Source organism: Paroedura picta, chromosome 3 (assembly GCF_049243985.1).
Source record: "Paroedura picta isolate Pp20150507F chromosome 3, Ppicta_v3.0, whole genome shotgun sequence".
In the NCBI taxonomy this organism is placed as follows: Eukaryota; Metazoa; Chordata; class Lepidosauria; order Squamata; family Gekkonidae; genus Paroedura; species Paroedura picta.
In genome coordinates this window covers 100,216,084-100,230,214 of record NC_135371.1, presented here as the reverse complement: position 1 = coordinate 100,230,214, position 14,131 = coordinate 100,216,084, and the positions used below count along the sequence as shown (strand labels likewise).

The window sequence follows — 14,131 nt, the reverse complement described above, 5'->3', positions numbered from 1 at the left end:
CTTGAATGAGATACTGCTAGACCAAATTACACAATTCTCAAAGAGGGGGGAGGGGGAAACAGTGGTCATAGGTTACCCAGATATCTGTTTAAAGATCAACTCTGCTAAAAATAAAAACTCCATTAAATTCTTAACTTGTCTTGCTGACAGCTCCATTTCCCAGAAAGTAGAGAGGGGAACCGGGGGCTCTGCTATTTTAGACTTGATTCTCATCAATAAGAAAGAACTGGTAGATGAGGTGGTAGTAGTGGGCAAACCTGGTAGTAGTGACCATGTGCTTTTAGAATTTTCAATTGTGGGAAAGAGAAAACCTTTACATAGTCGGATGTATAGACTGGACTTCAGGAAAGCAAATTTTAACAGACTTAAAGGTATGTTGGGTAGAGTACCGAGGTCAGAAAGACTTAAAGAGATGAGAGTCCAAGAGGGCTGGGGGTTTTTTTAAAGGGAAATACTGAAGGCCCAATCACAAACAATTCCCTTGAGAAGGAAAGATGAAAAGAGCCTAAGGAAGCCAAGATGGCTCCATAAACAGCTGTCAAGTGATTTGAGGAATAAAAAAGAGTCATTTAGGAAATGGAAGGAAGGCCTTTATGAGCCTCTTGTGGCGCAGAGTGGTAAGGCAGCCGTCTGAAAGCTTTGCCCATGAGGTTGGGAGTTCGATCCCAGCAGCCGGCTCAAGGTTGACTCAGCCTTCCATCCTTCCGAGGTCGGTAAAATGAGTACCCAGCTTGCTGGGGGGTAAACGGTAATGACTGGGGAAGGCACTGGCAAACCACCCCGTATTGAGTCTGCCATGAAAACGCTGGAGGGCGTCACCCCAAGGGTCAGACATGACTCGGTGCTTGCACAGGGGATACCTTTACCTTTACCCTTTACCTTTAAGGAAGGCCTTATTACCAAGAATGAGTATAAACAAATAACCAATAATTATAGGTATAGAGTTAGAAAAGCTAAAGCTCAATATGAGCTTAGGCAGGCAAGAAGTGCTAAACATAAAAAAACAGCTTCTTTAGTTATATTTCAAGAAAGAAAAAGAATAGGGACATTATAAGACCACTGCAAGGACAAGAAAGTGAAATTATGATGAAAAGAGGGCTGAACTGCTTAACTCCTATTTTTCCTCAGTCTTCTCTTGTAAGAAAAATAGTGTTCAGTGTGGAATAAAACATAACACAATAGGGGAGATGTGAATGGTGTCCTAGGATCACTTTTGGGGCAGTCCACAAACACCGAGTTGCTTTAAATGTAATAAAGTCTTCTGGGCCAGATGAATTTATTTGTTATATTTATATTTGCATCCAAGAGTACTAAAAGATCTTGCAGATGTAATCTCTGAACCTCTTTCAATTATTTTTGACACTTCTTGGAGAAGAGGAGAGGTGCCAGAAGATTGGAGGTGGGCAAATATTGTCCCCATCTTCAAGAAAGGGAAAAAAGAGGTATTTATCGACCTGTCAGCTTGACATCTCTACCTGTCAACATTTCGGAACAAATGATCAAACAATCAGTCCTTGAGCAGCTGGAACAGAGAACTGTGATTTCTAAGACTCAGCACAGGTTTTGCAAGAACAAATCATGTCAGACCAACCTTATCTCTTTTTTCGAGAAAGTGACTGCTGGATCAGGGGAATGCTGTGGACATAGTTCAGCTGGATTTCAGTAAAGCGTTTGATAAGGTTCCACATGATATTCTTGTTGACAAGTTGGTAAAATGCGGTATGGATTCTTATTCTGTCAGGTGGATCAATAACTGGTTGACAGATCGTACCTAGAGAGTACTTGTTAACCTCTTGGAGCATCCTCTTGGAGAAGAGTGACAAGTGGAGTTCCCCAGTGATCTATCCTGGAGCCGGTGTTGTTCAACATATTTATAAATGATTTGGATGAGGGTTTAGAGGGAATACTTATTAAATTTGCAGACGATAGTAAACTGAGAGGGGTAGCAAACACAACCAAAGACAGATCAGAATACAGGATGATCTTGATAGGCTCGAGAAGTGGGCTAAACTGAATAAAATGAAGTTCAATAGGGACACATGTAAAGTTCTGCATTTAGGTAGGAAAAATCAAATATACCAATATAGGATGGGGGAGACTTGTCTTGGCAGTAGCAAGTGTGAAAAGGATCTAGGAGTCTTAGTAGACCACACATTGAACATGAGTCAATAGTGTGACTCAGTGGCTAAAAAGGCAAATGGGATTTGGGGCTGTATCAAACGGAGTATCATGTCCAGATCATGGGAGGTGATGGTACCGCTTTACTCTGCTGTGGTTCAGCCTCACTTGGAGTACTGTATTCAGTTTTGGGCACCCCAGTTGAAGAGCGATGTAGACAAACTGGAGTGTGTCCAGAGGAGGGCAACAAAGAAGGTGAGGGTTTTGGAGACCAGGACGTATGAAATAAGGTTGGCGGAGTTTGGTCTGTTTAGCCTAGAGAGGCGACGACTGAAAAGGGATTTGATAACCATCTTCAAGTATTTAAAAGGCTGCCATATAGAGGATAGAGCAGAGTTGTTCTCTTTTGCCCCGGAGGAACGCACCAGAACCAATGGGATGAAATTAATTCAAAAGAAATTCTGTCTCAACATCCGGAAGAAGTTCCTAACAGAGCAGTTTGTCAGTGGAACAGGCTTCCTTGGAAGGTGGTGGTTCTCCATCTTTGGAACATTTTAAACAGAGGCTGGATAGCCATCTGACAGAGAGGCTGATTCTGTGAAGGCTGAAGGGGGTGGCAGGTTACAGTGGATGAGCGATAGGGTTGTGAGTGTCCTGCATAGTGCAGGGGGTTTGACTAGATGATCCATGAGGGCCCTTCCAACTCTATTATTCTATGATTATAACTTCCTTAAGAATCCTTGGGTATATGCCATCTAGACTTGGAGACATAAATTTTCAGTTTATCTAGTAGTCGTAGAACTTAATTTGTGGCTACCTTTATTTTTTCTATAACACTGTCTTAAAAAAAATCAGAGTTCAGTAGCACCTTTAATACCACTCAAAAGCTCATGCCTTGAATAAATCTTTGTTGATCTTAAAGGTGCTACTGGACTCTGATTTTATTGTGCTACTTCAGACCAACACGGCTACCCATTTGAAACTGTCTAAAAATGGTTTGCTTTTTTCACAGTGAAAGAAGACACCAATAATTCATCCCATTTCTCTAACATCATGTTAAATTTGAGGCTGCCCCCCAAGGGATCCTTGCATTAGTTCATCTGAAAAGATCCTCTGACCAGGGTATAAACTGCAATGAGCTTTTATTCCAATCCCAGATCGATTCAGTCCCTGCCGTCTACACAGAATCCAATTTCCGTTTTGATTTTGGGCGATTTAAATTTTCCTTCTGCAGCAAGAAGGATTGATCTGGAGTGACGCTATATTTATTGTGCAATATCTTAGAGTGTTTTTAAACCTCAATATTTTAAGATTCAGATTGAGAAAGCAGGCTGTTTTGAATCTGGGCTCTCCTCCGTGGTAGAGATGCCCTGATAGGCCAAAGGTGCCCATGTGACAAGCTTGCCTTATAGGAGAAGCCCCTAATTTCTCTCAACTTCTGTTAGTCTTCGATTTTTTCCACCTCCTCTGCCTTCTTCGATCCTCTCCCCCCCCCCCAAGAAAAGAAAGAAGCTCCCTACTTGGCACCTCTCCCCCTCTTCAAGAAAAGAAAGAAAGAGGCTTGGATCCCCCCCCCTTCTGAACTACCATAACCATGTGCAGAACACTTTCCTGTTTCAATGGGTACGGGGGGGGCGTTAGAGGAAGACCCGAGTTCAAATCGATCTGAATTCAACAGGATTGACAATAGAATAAACAAAGTAAGTACAGACTCTGCCCTAGTTGCCAGAAGCCCAGATAAAAGGAGAGGACACCAAAACTTGCAGATACTCCCTTGGAAAATTCACATGAGAGTAGCACAACTGCTGGAATGCCTCAAGAATAAAGCCTCCAAAGATCCCTCATATGAGTAACTGACTAACTGACTTTGGTTTGCTGGACAATAACCTGGGGTTTCAAAGCCCTCTCCAAATACAGCATTCTCCAGCAATTTAGTAACAGGCCCAGGGAATATCATCAAGCCACTGTTAGAATGCTATGCTTTTGCCATCTTCCCTGTCTCCAGAATGCCACGGCCCTGAGCACCTTGCAATCTGCCTGGTCGGTTTGCTTTGAAAAACTCTCACATTTCTTGGGTTCTCATGGGAGGACATGTGGGAAAAGTGGTTATATGCTGTGCTTGTTCTACTGTACCCCAGTTCTGACAAAGTACTTGTCAGGTTCACTTGCTTGCTTTAGAATAAACACATCTTATGCACCAAGTCAACTGAAGAAATTTGACAGCTTTTTAAAAGAGTTTCCAAGCTTCCTCAACAGATCTCTGTTTTCATTCTCTCTTTAAACTTATCTTAACTTCTACAAAGTTCCCTCTTTTGAAAAGTGACCATTTTGGACTTTGGGGGCATCTTTCCATTAATATGAATGCTAGACTTAATACCATTGTGGTCATTTTCCCAATCAGTGTAATATCATCCACATAAATACTCAGTACTCATATTACCCTCTTCTTTTCTCTTGCAAACCCATGGGGTTTTCCAGTAGCAGCTAGTTGCTGGCATTGAACCACTGGGAGCTTCCAACTGCATGCAGCACCTCCTATATATTGTCCATGTTTTCTTCAACCTCAAGTTAAAAAGGCAACAAAGTTATTAGTCAAAAAATGGCTGGTGAAATTTAAGCCCAAGGAGATCCTGTCTGCACTCCTAACCACTACACCAAACTGGCCGGGATGCAACTGAACACTATGCCCCGGCCAGAAATTTGCAGGTGACTCTGGATGCCTCGCTATCTATGGAGGCACAGGTCATGAAGGTAGCCCACCAAGTATTTTCCCATCTATGTCAGGCAGGGCTACTAGCGCCCTACCTGTCTTTAGACATGATGATCCATGTGATGGTCACCTCCAGAATTGACTTCTATAACTCACTCTATGTGGGCCTGCCCTTGTCTCTGACCCGGAAATTTCACCTGATGCAAACAGCAAGTATGATTCCAGGGGACAAACAAACCCTTATAGCCTGTTTGCTCCATACTGTCCCAGAAGCCCAAAGTCCCAGCAGGCCCTACTCCCCCCAGAAAAAACCTTGGCGTCTTCCTTTGTAGGAAGAGGTGGGGCAAAGCTTTAAGAGCTTTTTCACACATTCAGTTTTTATCGTGCACATGGTCTACATCTGGCTTTCTCAACCCGGGTTTTCTTGATTGCCCTGGAGGGGTTTCCCAAATTACATTGATTAAAAATGAATATCATGTTCTATTTTAAAAAGACCATGGCTGTTAATATCTATACCTACTGTAAAGTCTGAAAAGCAGGGAAATCCTACTGAACATAGGGAAATCTTTTAAAATCTATGCACAGTGGGGGATTTAGGTAATGGTAGCATTGCAGCAATAAGGTAATTATAACAGAACTGGCTAGGGGGAGGAGATATAAAAAATAACCTTTAAATTTTGTTACATTCACAGATTCAATTTACCATTCTGAGGGTGTAAATGAGAAATTTGTGTATGACCAATGCACACGTCTACAGTGCCTAATCCCATTAAGACCTGTCCAGAAGAATCCACTGGGCAACTGAGATAAAATCCACATCTGAAAATTTAAAAAATTAAGAAAGAAATTGTGAGAGATTGATTCAGAAATAGAAAGTAGCTGTTAGAAACATGCATATCAATTTTAACACACACAATGCTAAAGTGTAGCATTATTAGTCATAGATGCAGCATGGCAAATCTAAAGGCATACATGAAAATATAAACTGTGAAAGCGGACTTTGATAAAATATTAACCTGCACATTGCATTTTAATCTGTATGGGTGCTCCTAATTTGTCTGTGCTTTTCATTATTGTTTTTCCTTGCATGTTTATTTCTATCTTGAAAATAAACTTACATTTTTATGTCTTGCAGTTAGACACTATATTGTTAACTGTCTGGAGGTTAAGGAGAAATAGTGGGAAATAAATCCTTTAAATAAATAATAATATCCTATAAAGGTATGACATTGTACCTTCTCTTCTTTACTGGTTATCCAAAGAAGATCTGTGCCCCTATGATGCCTGCACACATCTCTTGCCTCTATCCAGATATTTTTTTCAGTGTAGATATAGTAACAGCTTCCACGCCAGTACAGCCAACCATTTTCAAGAGGACACCTTCCAGCAATTAAGAATCCTAAAATGCAAACGCACACACATGCTGAGCCATACTCAAATCATTTGAAATAGTACATTAAATTTGTTACTTATTAATCTCTGCTTACTTGCCCACCTTGTGGTATTAATTCCACTTTTTTTTCAGTGCTAGAGAGCTTGCAACTATAAACCCATTTTTCTCCATACCCAAGTTAGGAGCCTCAAGATAAATAACAATAAAATAAAAATAAACATATAATTAAAATATAAAATAAATAGTGGTGGAAAGAGCCATCAAGTTGCACCCTGCCATGGTATTTTTACCTTGCCTTGGTTTTGCTGTTACATTATTTATATTACTGTGTTCTTTGTGGGAAAGGAATGGATTAAGCATTTGGGGCTCTGTGGTTTGATGTAAGGGGTTGTTTAGTTTCACTTTGAAATCTGTAGTGGCTAGAGGAGAGGACTTTATCTGCATAACTATGCCCTTGAGGTTAGCCTGTTGCACCTGGGTGTTATATATGTATCTGGGAAAGTTACCTTCAAAGGGGGAGAAAAGGCATGACATAATCTGAAGGTGGAGCTGATGGGGAATATATTGATCTATATGTGTACTGACAATTAGTCTTAACAAACATTATCGTGAGCTTAGTTCATATCTTTTTAATACATTGCTTTTGCTAAGTATGTCAAGAGAAGTTGACTAAGACACTGACTTGGTGATCCTATAGGCTTTTCAAGGTAAGAGACATTCAGAGGTGGTTTTCTACCTTTAGGATACCTGGTAACTGAAGAGATTTACAATTTAAAGTAAAACTGGTTCCCCCCCAAATCATAGGAGGCTGTTAGGGTCTTCCTCAGTTGATAGCTTGTCGCAAGGGTTCAACTTGAGTGCTTCAATCTTACCCACCACCCTGACTCAGTTGATAGTTATCAAGAAGGCAGTCTTTATGGGTAGAATATCCACCATAAAGATGAATATTTTGCCAAAAATTTTGTATTTGTTTAAGAATAATCCAATTATTAAATCGGATAAGCCATTCAGAAGTTGGCAGAGGGATTTGGCAAGTTTTGTTTGGAGAGGGAGAAAACCTGTAATAAAAATAAAAATTCTTTGGGCCATTCCACACCAGGATCTATGTGGCAAATTGGTTGCGGGACGAAAAAATGCCATTTTAAATTGTGGAATTCGTCGTTATGCATACCTGGCTTTGTAGTGGAATCCAGTTGCGTTTCTATAGTTTCCCACAGGTTTCCGGTCTCGGCAAAAATCGCTAGCCAGGAAGCGATATTGCCAAGCTCGTCCTGCCCCTGGCCATCAAGCAGCCAATGGGCGGCCGTTATCATGATCCCAAAAAGGCCCTTTCCCTTTAAGAAAGTTTTTAAAAAACACACACATACGTTGCAACGAATCTGCGTTGATTCACTGCAATGGAGAGACCCTTCTAGGTAGCAGGCTGTGTTTGAGCTGCCATTTCATTGTTGCCACTCTCCCCCCGAGTGAAAAAAAAATTAACCCCCCCCGGCACGGGCGCAATTTTCGGCCGAAAATATAGTGAAAAACAAAGGGAAAATAAACCAGCAAACGGGGCTGCGTGTTGTTTCGTGCTTGGTGACTTAAAACAGCTCTGCAGCCAGGGAAGCTGGGTAAACAAAGGCTCACTGGTGCGTTGATCTCCACTTGCTCGGAGAAAAAAAAATGGCGATCGCTTCGCCAGAAGATCAGAGGAGAGAGCTAGGGGGAGGGACTTTGCAGAAACCGCAACAATGGTAACGCACAGAACTTTCCCGCTAGTATTGCAGATTGGTTGCAAGAGTGTAGCGCTTTCCGGAGGGTGAATCCACTTTTTGGGATTTCCCTGAAAGTGCTACAACGAAGCGCTTTTTGCGGATCGGTTTCAGGAGTGTTGCAGATTGTTAACGACGTTGTGCATAACAGCAAAACAGTAGCGATTTCAATTTGTAACCATTGTGCTATTTTGGATGAGTGCGGAATGGCCCTTTGTGATGCTAAAAAGAGGGGAGGACAGGCATTACCAAATTTAAGGATGTATTTTGATGCATGTAGTCTGGTTTGGATAAAGGAATGGATAGTTTTAAGAGATCAGAGGTTATTAACATTAGAAGGTGCAGGTTTGAGGTTTGGCTGGCACTCATATTTATGGTACGAAAAAGAGAAAGCAAATAAACAATTTTTGCATCATGTTATAAGACTTGCTTTATTTAAGATTTGTAATAAGTATAAAAGGAAATTATATTCTAAAATTCCTTTATGGTTATCACCACAGGAAGCTCTGTTCAGAGGGCAAGCAACATCAGAAACTAAATGGTTTAATTATAAGGATATAATTGAGACTTTTACGCAAGAAGGGATAATGCAGTTTAGAATTAAATCTCATGAGAAATTAGTGCAAAAATATAAATATGTGGACTGGTAGCTATATAGACAGATTAAGGACTGATATGAAAGGGATAGGAAGCTATGGGAATTTGAAGTGGAAAAATCACAATTAGAGTTATATTTATGTAAAGATGATAATCATTTAATCAAGAAGATGTATGAACTATGTTTATTACTGTATATGGAGGATGAGGTGGTCAAAGATTTTATGATTGTTTGGGCAAGGAATCTTGGTCATAACATTCCATTGGAAACCTGGCAAAAATGTGAAGATCAGAAATTTATGAATAATTATCATATTAAGGAAAATTATTACAAAATTGCATTATTGTTGGTACATGACTCTGCATAAATTATAAAAAATGAACAAAAGCCTATCAGACAAATGTTGGAAATGGGGGAAGTGAGAGGGACAATGTTTCATATGTGGTGGACCTGCAAAAGAGCAAGACACTTTTGGCAGGATATCCACAAAGAAATCTCAAAAATCTTTAAGAACTCCATAGCTCTAAATCCGGAAGCTTATCTTTTAGGTTTTCTGGTAAATGAAAAAGATAAAAAATATGGAGAGTTATTTAGATATTTGACAACGGCGGCAAGGATAGTCTGGGCAAGAAAATGGAAGTTAAAAGAGATGCCCACCATATTTGATTGGCAGTTGAAAACATTAGAAATCGCTCAGATGGCAAAATTGACAACTTATGTCGAAGATAAACAAATAGTAGACTTTAAGACAAAATGGAATTTATGGATACTATATTTTAAAAAGTATAGTTGTGGATTTATGACTATTGGTTATGATTTATGATTTATAAGGGGAAATGAGAATGGATTGAAATTTTGAATAGGAGAATTAATGTGTTTTTTTGCATATTCTTCAACAAATACAGTTGGAAGTTATTATTTGTAAATCTAATATAAATCTATTAACATGTAATTTTGGAGATGGCTAAATGTATTTTTTTGTAATGGATTATAAATAAAATTTGAAACTATTAAAAAAAAAGAAGGCAGTCTTGGCAGAGATGAGTTGTAGGAAACAGGGAACTATTGGTTCAAATGGTTTGGATGTGAGCTTGGAGAGGACCACAAACAGGCTCCATTGGAGAGTGGGGAGGAAATGGTTGACAGATAGAAGTTAGCCAAACCACTGAGGAAAGATTTAAATGAAGATTGCATGAAGATTGACTCCCTGTGTCTGGGAACAAAGAAAGAGATAATGGTAAAGGTGAATCTTTCCTGAGCAGTTAGCTCCTGCTAAAACAGACTAATGAAGATACCTTTTCCATTTAGACACGTAAGGTCTTCTGGTGGCAGGTTTTTGAACCATCAATAGGAACTTTTGAAATGACTGGAAAATATTCAAGTTAGATTAGGAACCAGGCAATGAGCCACAGAGCATGTAGACTGTGTTGGAAAACCTCTATGGACCATAGGAGACCTTTGATTAAAGGGAAAATGTATTCTGCTCCCTGCTACACAAGCTATATCATAGAATCATAGAGTTGGAAGGGGCCATACAGGCTATCTAGTCCACCCCCCTGCTCTACGCAGGATAGGCCCTAAGCATACTAAAGCATCCAAGAAAAGTGTGTATCCAACCTTTGCTTGAAGACTGCCAGTGAGGGGGAGCTCACTGCCTCCTTAGGCAGCCTATTCCACTGCTGAACTACTCTGACTGTGAAAATTTTTTTCCTGATATCTAGCCTATATCGTTGTACTTGTAGTTTAAACCCATTACTGCGTGTCCTCTCCTCTGCAGCCAACGGAAACAGCATCCTGCCCTCCTCCAAGTGACACCCTTTCAAATACTTAAAGAGGGCTATCATGTCCCCTCTCAACCTCCTTTTCTCCAGGCTGAACATTCCCAAGTCCCTCAACCTATCTTCATAGGGCTTGGTCCCTTGGCCCCAGATCATCTTCGTCGCTCTCCTCTGTACCCTTTCAATTTTATCTACGTCCTTCTTGAAGTGAGGCCTCCAAAACTGCACACAGTACTCCAGGTGTGGTCTGACCAGTGCCGTATACAATGGGACTATGACATCATGTGATTTTGATGTGATGCCCCTGTTAATACAGCCCAAAATGGCATTTGCCTTTTTTACCGCTGCATCACACTGCCTGCTCATGTTTAGTTTACAATCCACAATTACCCCAAAGGTCTCGTTCACACACAGTGTTACCTGGAAGCGTATCCCCCATCAGTGGTCCCCAACCTTTTTCTCACTGGGGACCACTTAACGCTGGGGACCACTCACCGGGGACCACTCAACGCCTTTTACTGAGGCCCGGTGGGGGGGGGGTAGTTTACTCCTCTACTCTCAACCAATGCCCTAGTGTTCTCTGATCGCTATGGTAATGTTTAAACATCCCTTCAAAATAAGATACAGACAAGCCACAACCATGAAGTGTGTTGTAAAGGGCTGGGGGGATGAAGTAAAGGGCCGGGGGGGGAAGAAGGCGTCCTTTGGGGCCCACCTCCAATTAGTCGAAGGACCACATGTGGTCCACTGCCCACAGGTTGGGGATCGCTATCCCCCATCAAGTAGGCATGCTTTTAATTTTTCTGACCCAGATGCAGAACTTTACACTTATCTTTATTAAATTGCAACTTGTTCTCATTTACCGATTTTTCCATTGTGTTCAGATCTCTTTGAACTCTGTCTCTATCTTCCAGAGTATTTGCCAGTCCTCCCAATTTGGTGTCATCTGCAAACTTCATGAGTAGTCCCTCTACTCCCTCATCTAGATGCACCGAGCCCTGAGGTACCCTGAGGTACCTACTCACCTCCCTCCAGTCTGATGAAACACAATTGACAACAACTCTTTGAGTGCGGTTCTCTAACCAATTCCCTATCCGCCTATCTGAAAATCCAGATTGCAGTCCTTCAATTTATCCATCAGAACATTATGGGGAACATTATCAAAAGCTTTACTAAAATCCAAGTAAACGACATCAACCGAATTTCCACGATCCAGCAAACCTGTTACTTGGTCAAAAAAGGAAACCAGGTTGGTCTGACAGGACCTGTTGGAGACAAATCCATGCTGACTTCCTTGGATCACCAAATTGTTCTCCAGATGTTTGCAGATCGCTCCCTTTAATATCTGCTCTATTATCTTCCCCACAACAGAGGTCAGACTCACTTGTCTGTAGTTTCCCGGGTCATCCTTCCTCCCTTTTTTGAAGATCGGAATAACGTTTGCTTTCTTCCAGTCCTCCAGGACATCTCTAGTCCTTTAAGAGGTCCCGAAGATGATGGACAAGGGTTCTGCAAGTTCTCCGGAAAGTTCTTTGAGCACTGTCGGGTGCATTTCATCTGGCCCAGGGGATTTGAACTCATCCAGTGCAGCTAAATGCCTCTCGATAACCTCTCTATCCATGTCAACCTGCCACCCAGACACTATCCTTTGGCTACTGCCATCTCTAGATGTGCCTAAACCCTTTGACCTGTGGGAAAAAAACAGATGGAAAATAGGCGCTAAGCCTTTCTGCTTTCTCTGCATCTTCCATTAGAGTTTGTCCATCTGCACCCAACAGTGGGCCTATTGCCTCCTTTACTTTACGTTTGCTCCTCACATAACTGAAAAATCTTTTCTTGTTACAATGGGCTTCCCTGGCCAATCTTAGCTCACTCTCAGCTTTGGCCTTTCTGATGATTGATCTACAGTGCCTAGTAACCTGTAGGTACTCTTCTTTAGAGCTCTGTCCTTCCATTTCCTGAACATTTTCCTTTTCTTTCTTAGTTCCTCTTGAAGTTCTTTGTTCATCGAAATAGGCTTCTTAGAGCTCCTGCAGTGTTTTCTTCTTTCTGGGATAGTCATTGATTGAGCATGCAATAGCTCTTGTTTGAGTAGCGCCCACCCTTCACATGCTCCTTTCCCTTGCAGCATTCTCGTCCATGGTGCGACACTCATCATGTCTCTGAGTTTATTAAAGTTTGCCCTATGAAAATCCAACATCCGCATCTTGCTACAAGCTTCCTTGCCTCCCCATCTCAAAAGGAATTCTATGAGGACATGGTCACTTCCCCCTAGGGTCCCCATCTCCTTCACCTCATCCACCAACTCTTGCCTGTTGGTCAGTATTAAGTCCAGTATGGCTGAACCTCTTGTGGGTTCATATACCATTTGATAAATGAAACTGTCAGCCAGGCAGGTCAATAACTTGCATGACTGAGGACGCTTTGCAGAGTTTGTTAACCAGCACACATCTGGGAAATTGAAGTCACCCATGGTGACAAGGTCCTGCCGCTTGGATATTTTCTCAAGCTGCTCACAAAGTGCAGCATCCACATCCTCTCATTGGTCAGGCGGTCGGTAGCAGACACCAACCACCACACTGTTTGTTTTCCCCTCATTTATTTTCACAGATGCTTTTCACTGTAGATATACTCTCCTTCACTAGAATTTCCTGACAGGTAAGCCCTTTCCTCACATACAGTGCCACTCCTCCATATCTTCGATCTATTCTGTTTTTTCTGAACAGTTCATATCCATCCACTATTACATTCCAGTCATGAGAATCATTCCACCAAGTTTCTGTGATGCCTACTAGATCATACCTTTCCATCAGCATGAGAAGTTCCAGCTCTTCCTTCTTATTGCCCATGCTTCAGGCATTAGTATAAATGCATCTGAATCCTTTTATTTTTGGTTCCCTATGAGCTGGCCTTGCCAGTTGGGCTGCCCCCGATCGGTCTCCCTCCTTACACACCCTATGTTGATCATCTCCTTCCCCTTGTGGCTTCAGTTTAAAGCTCTCCTGATGAATCTCCACAGGTTCTTGCCAAACACATTCTTCCCCAAGCTTCGATAAGTGCAGTCCATCAGGTGCTAGTAGGCCTTCCTCAAGAAAGCCTATCCCATCGTCCCAGAAACCAAATCTCTCCTGCCGGCACCAACAATGCAGCCACTGATTCACCTCCATTATCTTCCTCTCCCAATGCATTCCTCTTCCCTTGACAGGCAAGATTGAAGAGAATACCACTTGTGCCCCCATTTGCTTGAGCTTCCTCCCCAGATGTTAATAGTCTTTTTTAATAGGAGCGATGGTATTCACGGACATGTCATTCGTTCCCACATGGACCATCACAAATGGGTAGCGATCCATAGATTTGAGGAGTTTGGGTAGCCCCTGGCAAGCAACACACCTCTCGGGTTAGGGGGTCAGGCCCAGCCACATGGTGATCCATTACTCGTAGCAGGGAGTCTCCAATTACCAGTACTCTCCTTTTTTTCTTCTCAACTCCATTTCCTTCTATCCCCGTGGCTTCTTCACTTTGTCTTAGACTTCGTTTTGGGACCTCTTCCCTCGTTGACACTTGCACCTCCTCTGCAAGGCCCTGAAATCTATTCTGGAGCTCCAAAGGCCCCGAGAACCGTCTCGCTCTACGCCGTTGTCTTTTTCCGAACTGTCTGCAGAGGCTCCATAATGAAGTCAATCCCCTTATCCTCTTCAGGACTGGTTGTATCCTCTTTATTCCAAGTTACACAGCTCTGGTCTATGAACTCCTCCCCTTTCTTAATTTGGGTCAGAGTAA

At 41.9% G+C, this 14,131-nt stretch overlaps 1 protein-coding gene and 1 long non-coding RNA gene across 3 annotated transcripts in view; one reads left to right on the top strand and one right to left on the bottom strand.

Moving 5' to 3' along the window:
• LOC143832485 (uncharacterized) overlaps positions 1–14,131 on the bottom strand; it is a 172,868-nt gene that overhangs the window by 35,243 nt on the left and 123,494 nt on the right. For both annotated transcript variants that reach the window (XM_077326985.1, XM_077326986.1), the window contains 3 exons: positions 6,064–6,227; positions 5,532–5,647; positions 4,559–4,680 (listed from right to left, as the gene is read on the bottom strand). In XM_077326985.1, the coding sequence (XP_077183100.1) occupies positions 4,559–4,680; positions 5,532–5,647; positions 6,064–6,227 (402 nt within the window). The remainder of the gene's footprint in view (positions 1–4,558; positions 4,681–5,531; positions 5,648–6,063; positions 6,228–14,131) is intronic.
• Positions 1–14,131, top strand: part of LOC143832491 (uncharacterized) — a 103,826-nt gene that overhangs the window by 67,426 nt on the left and 22,269 nt on the right. The gene's annotated exons all lie outside the window — the stretch shown is intronic.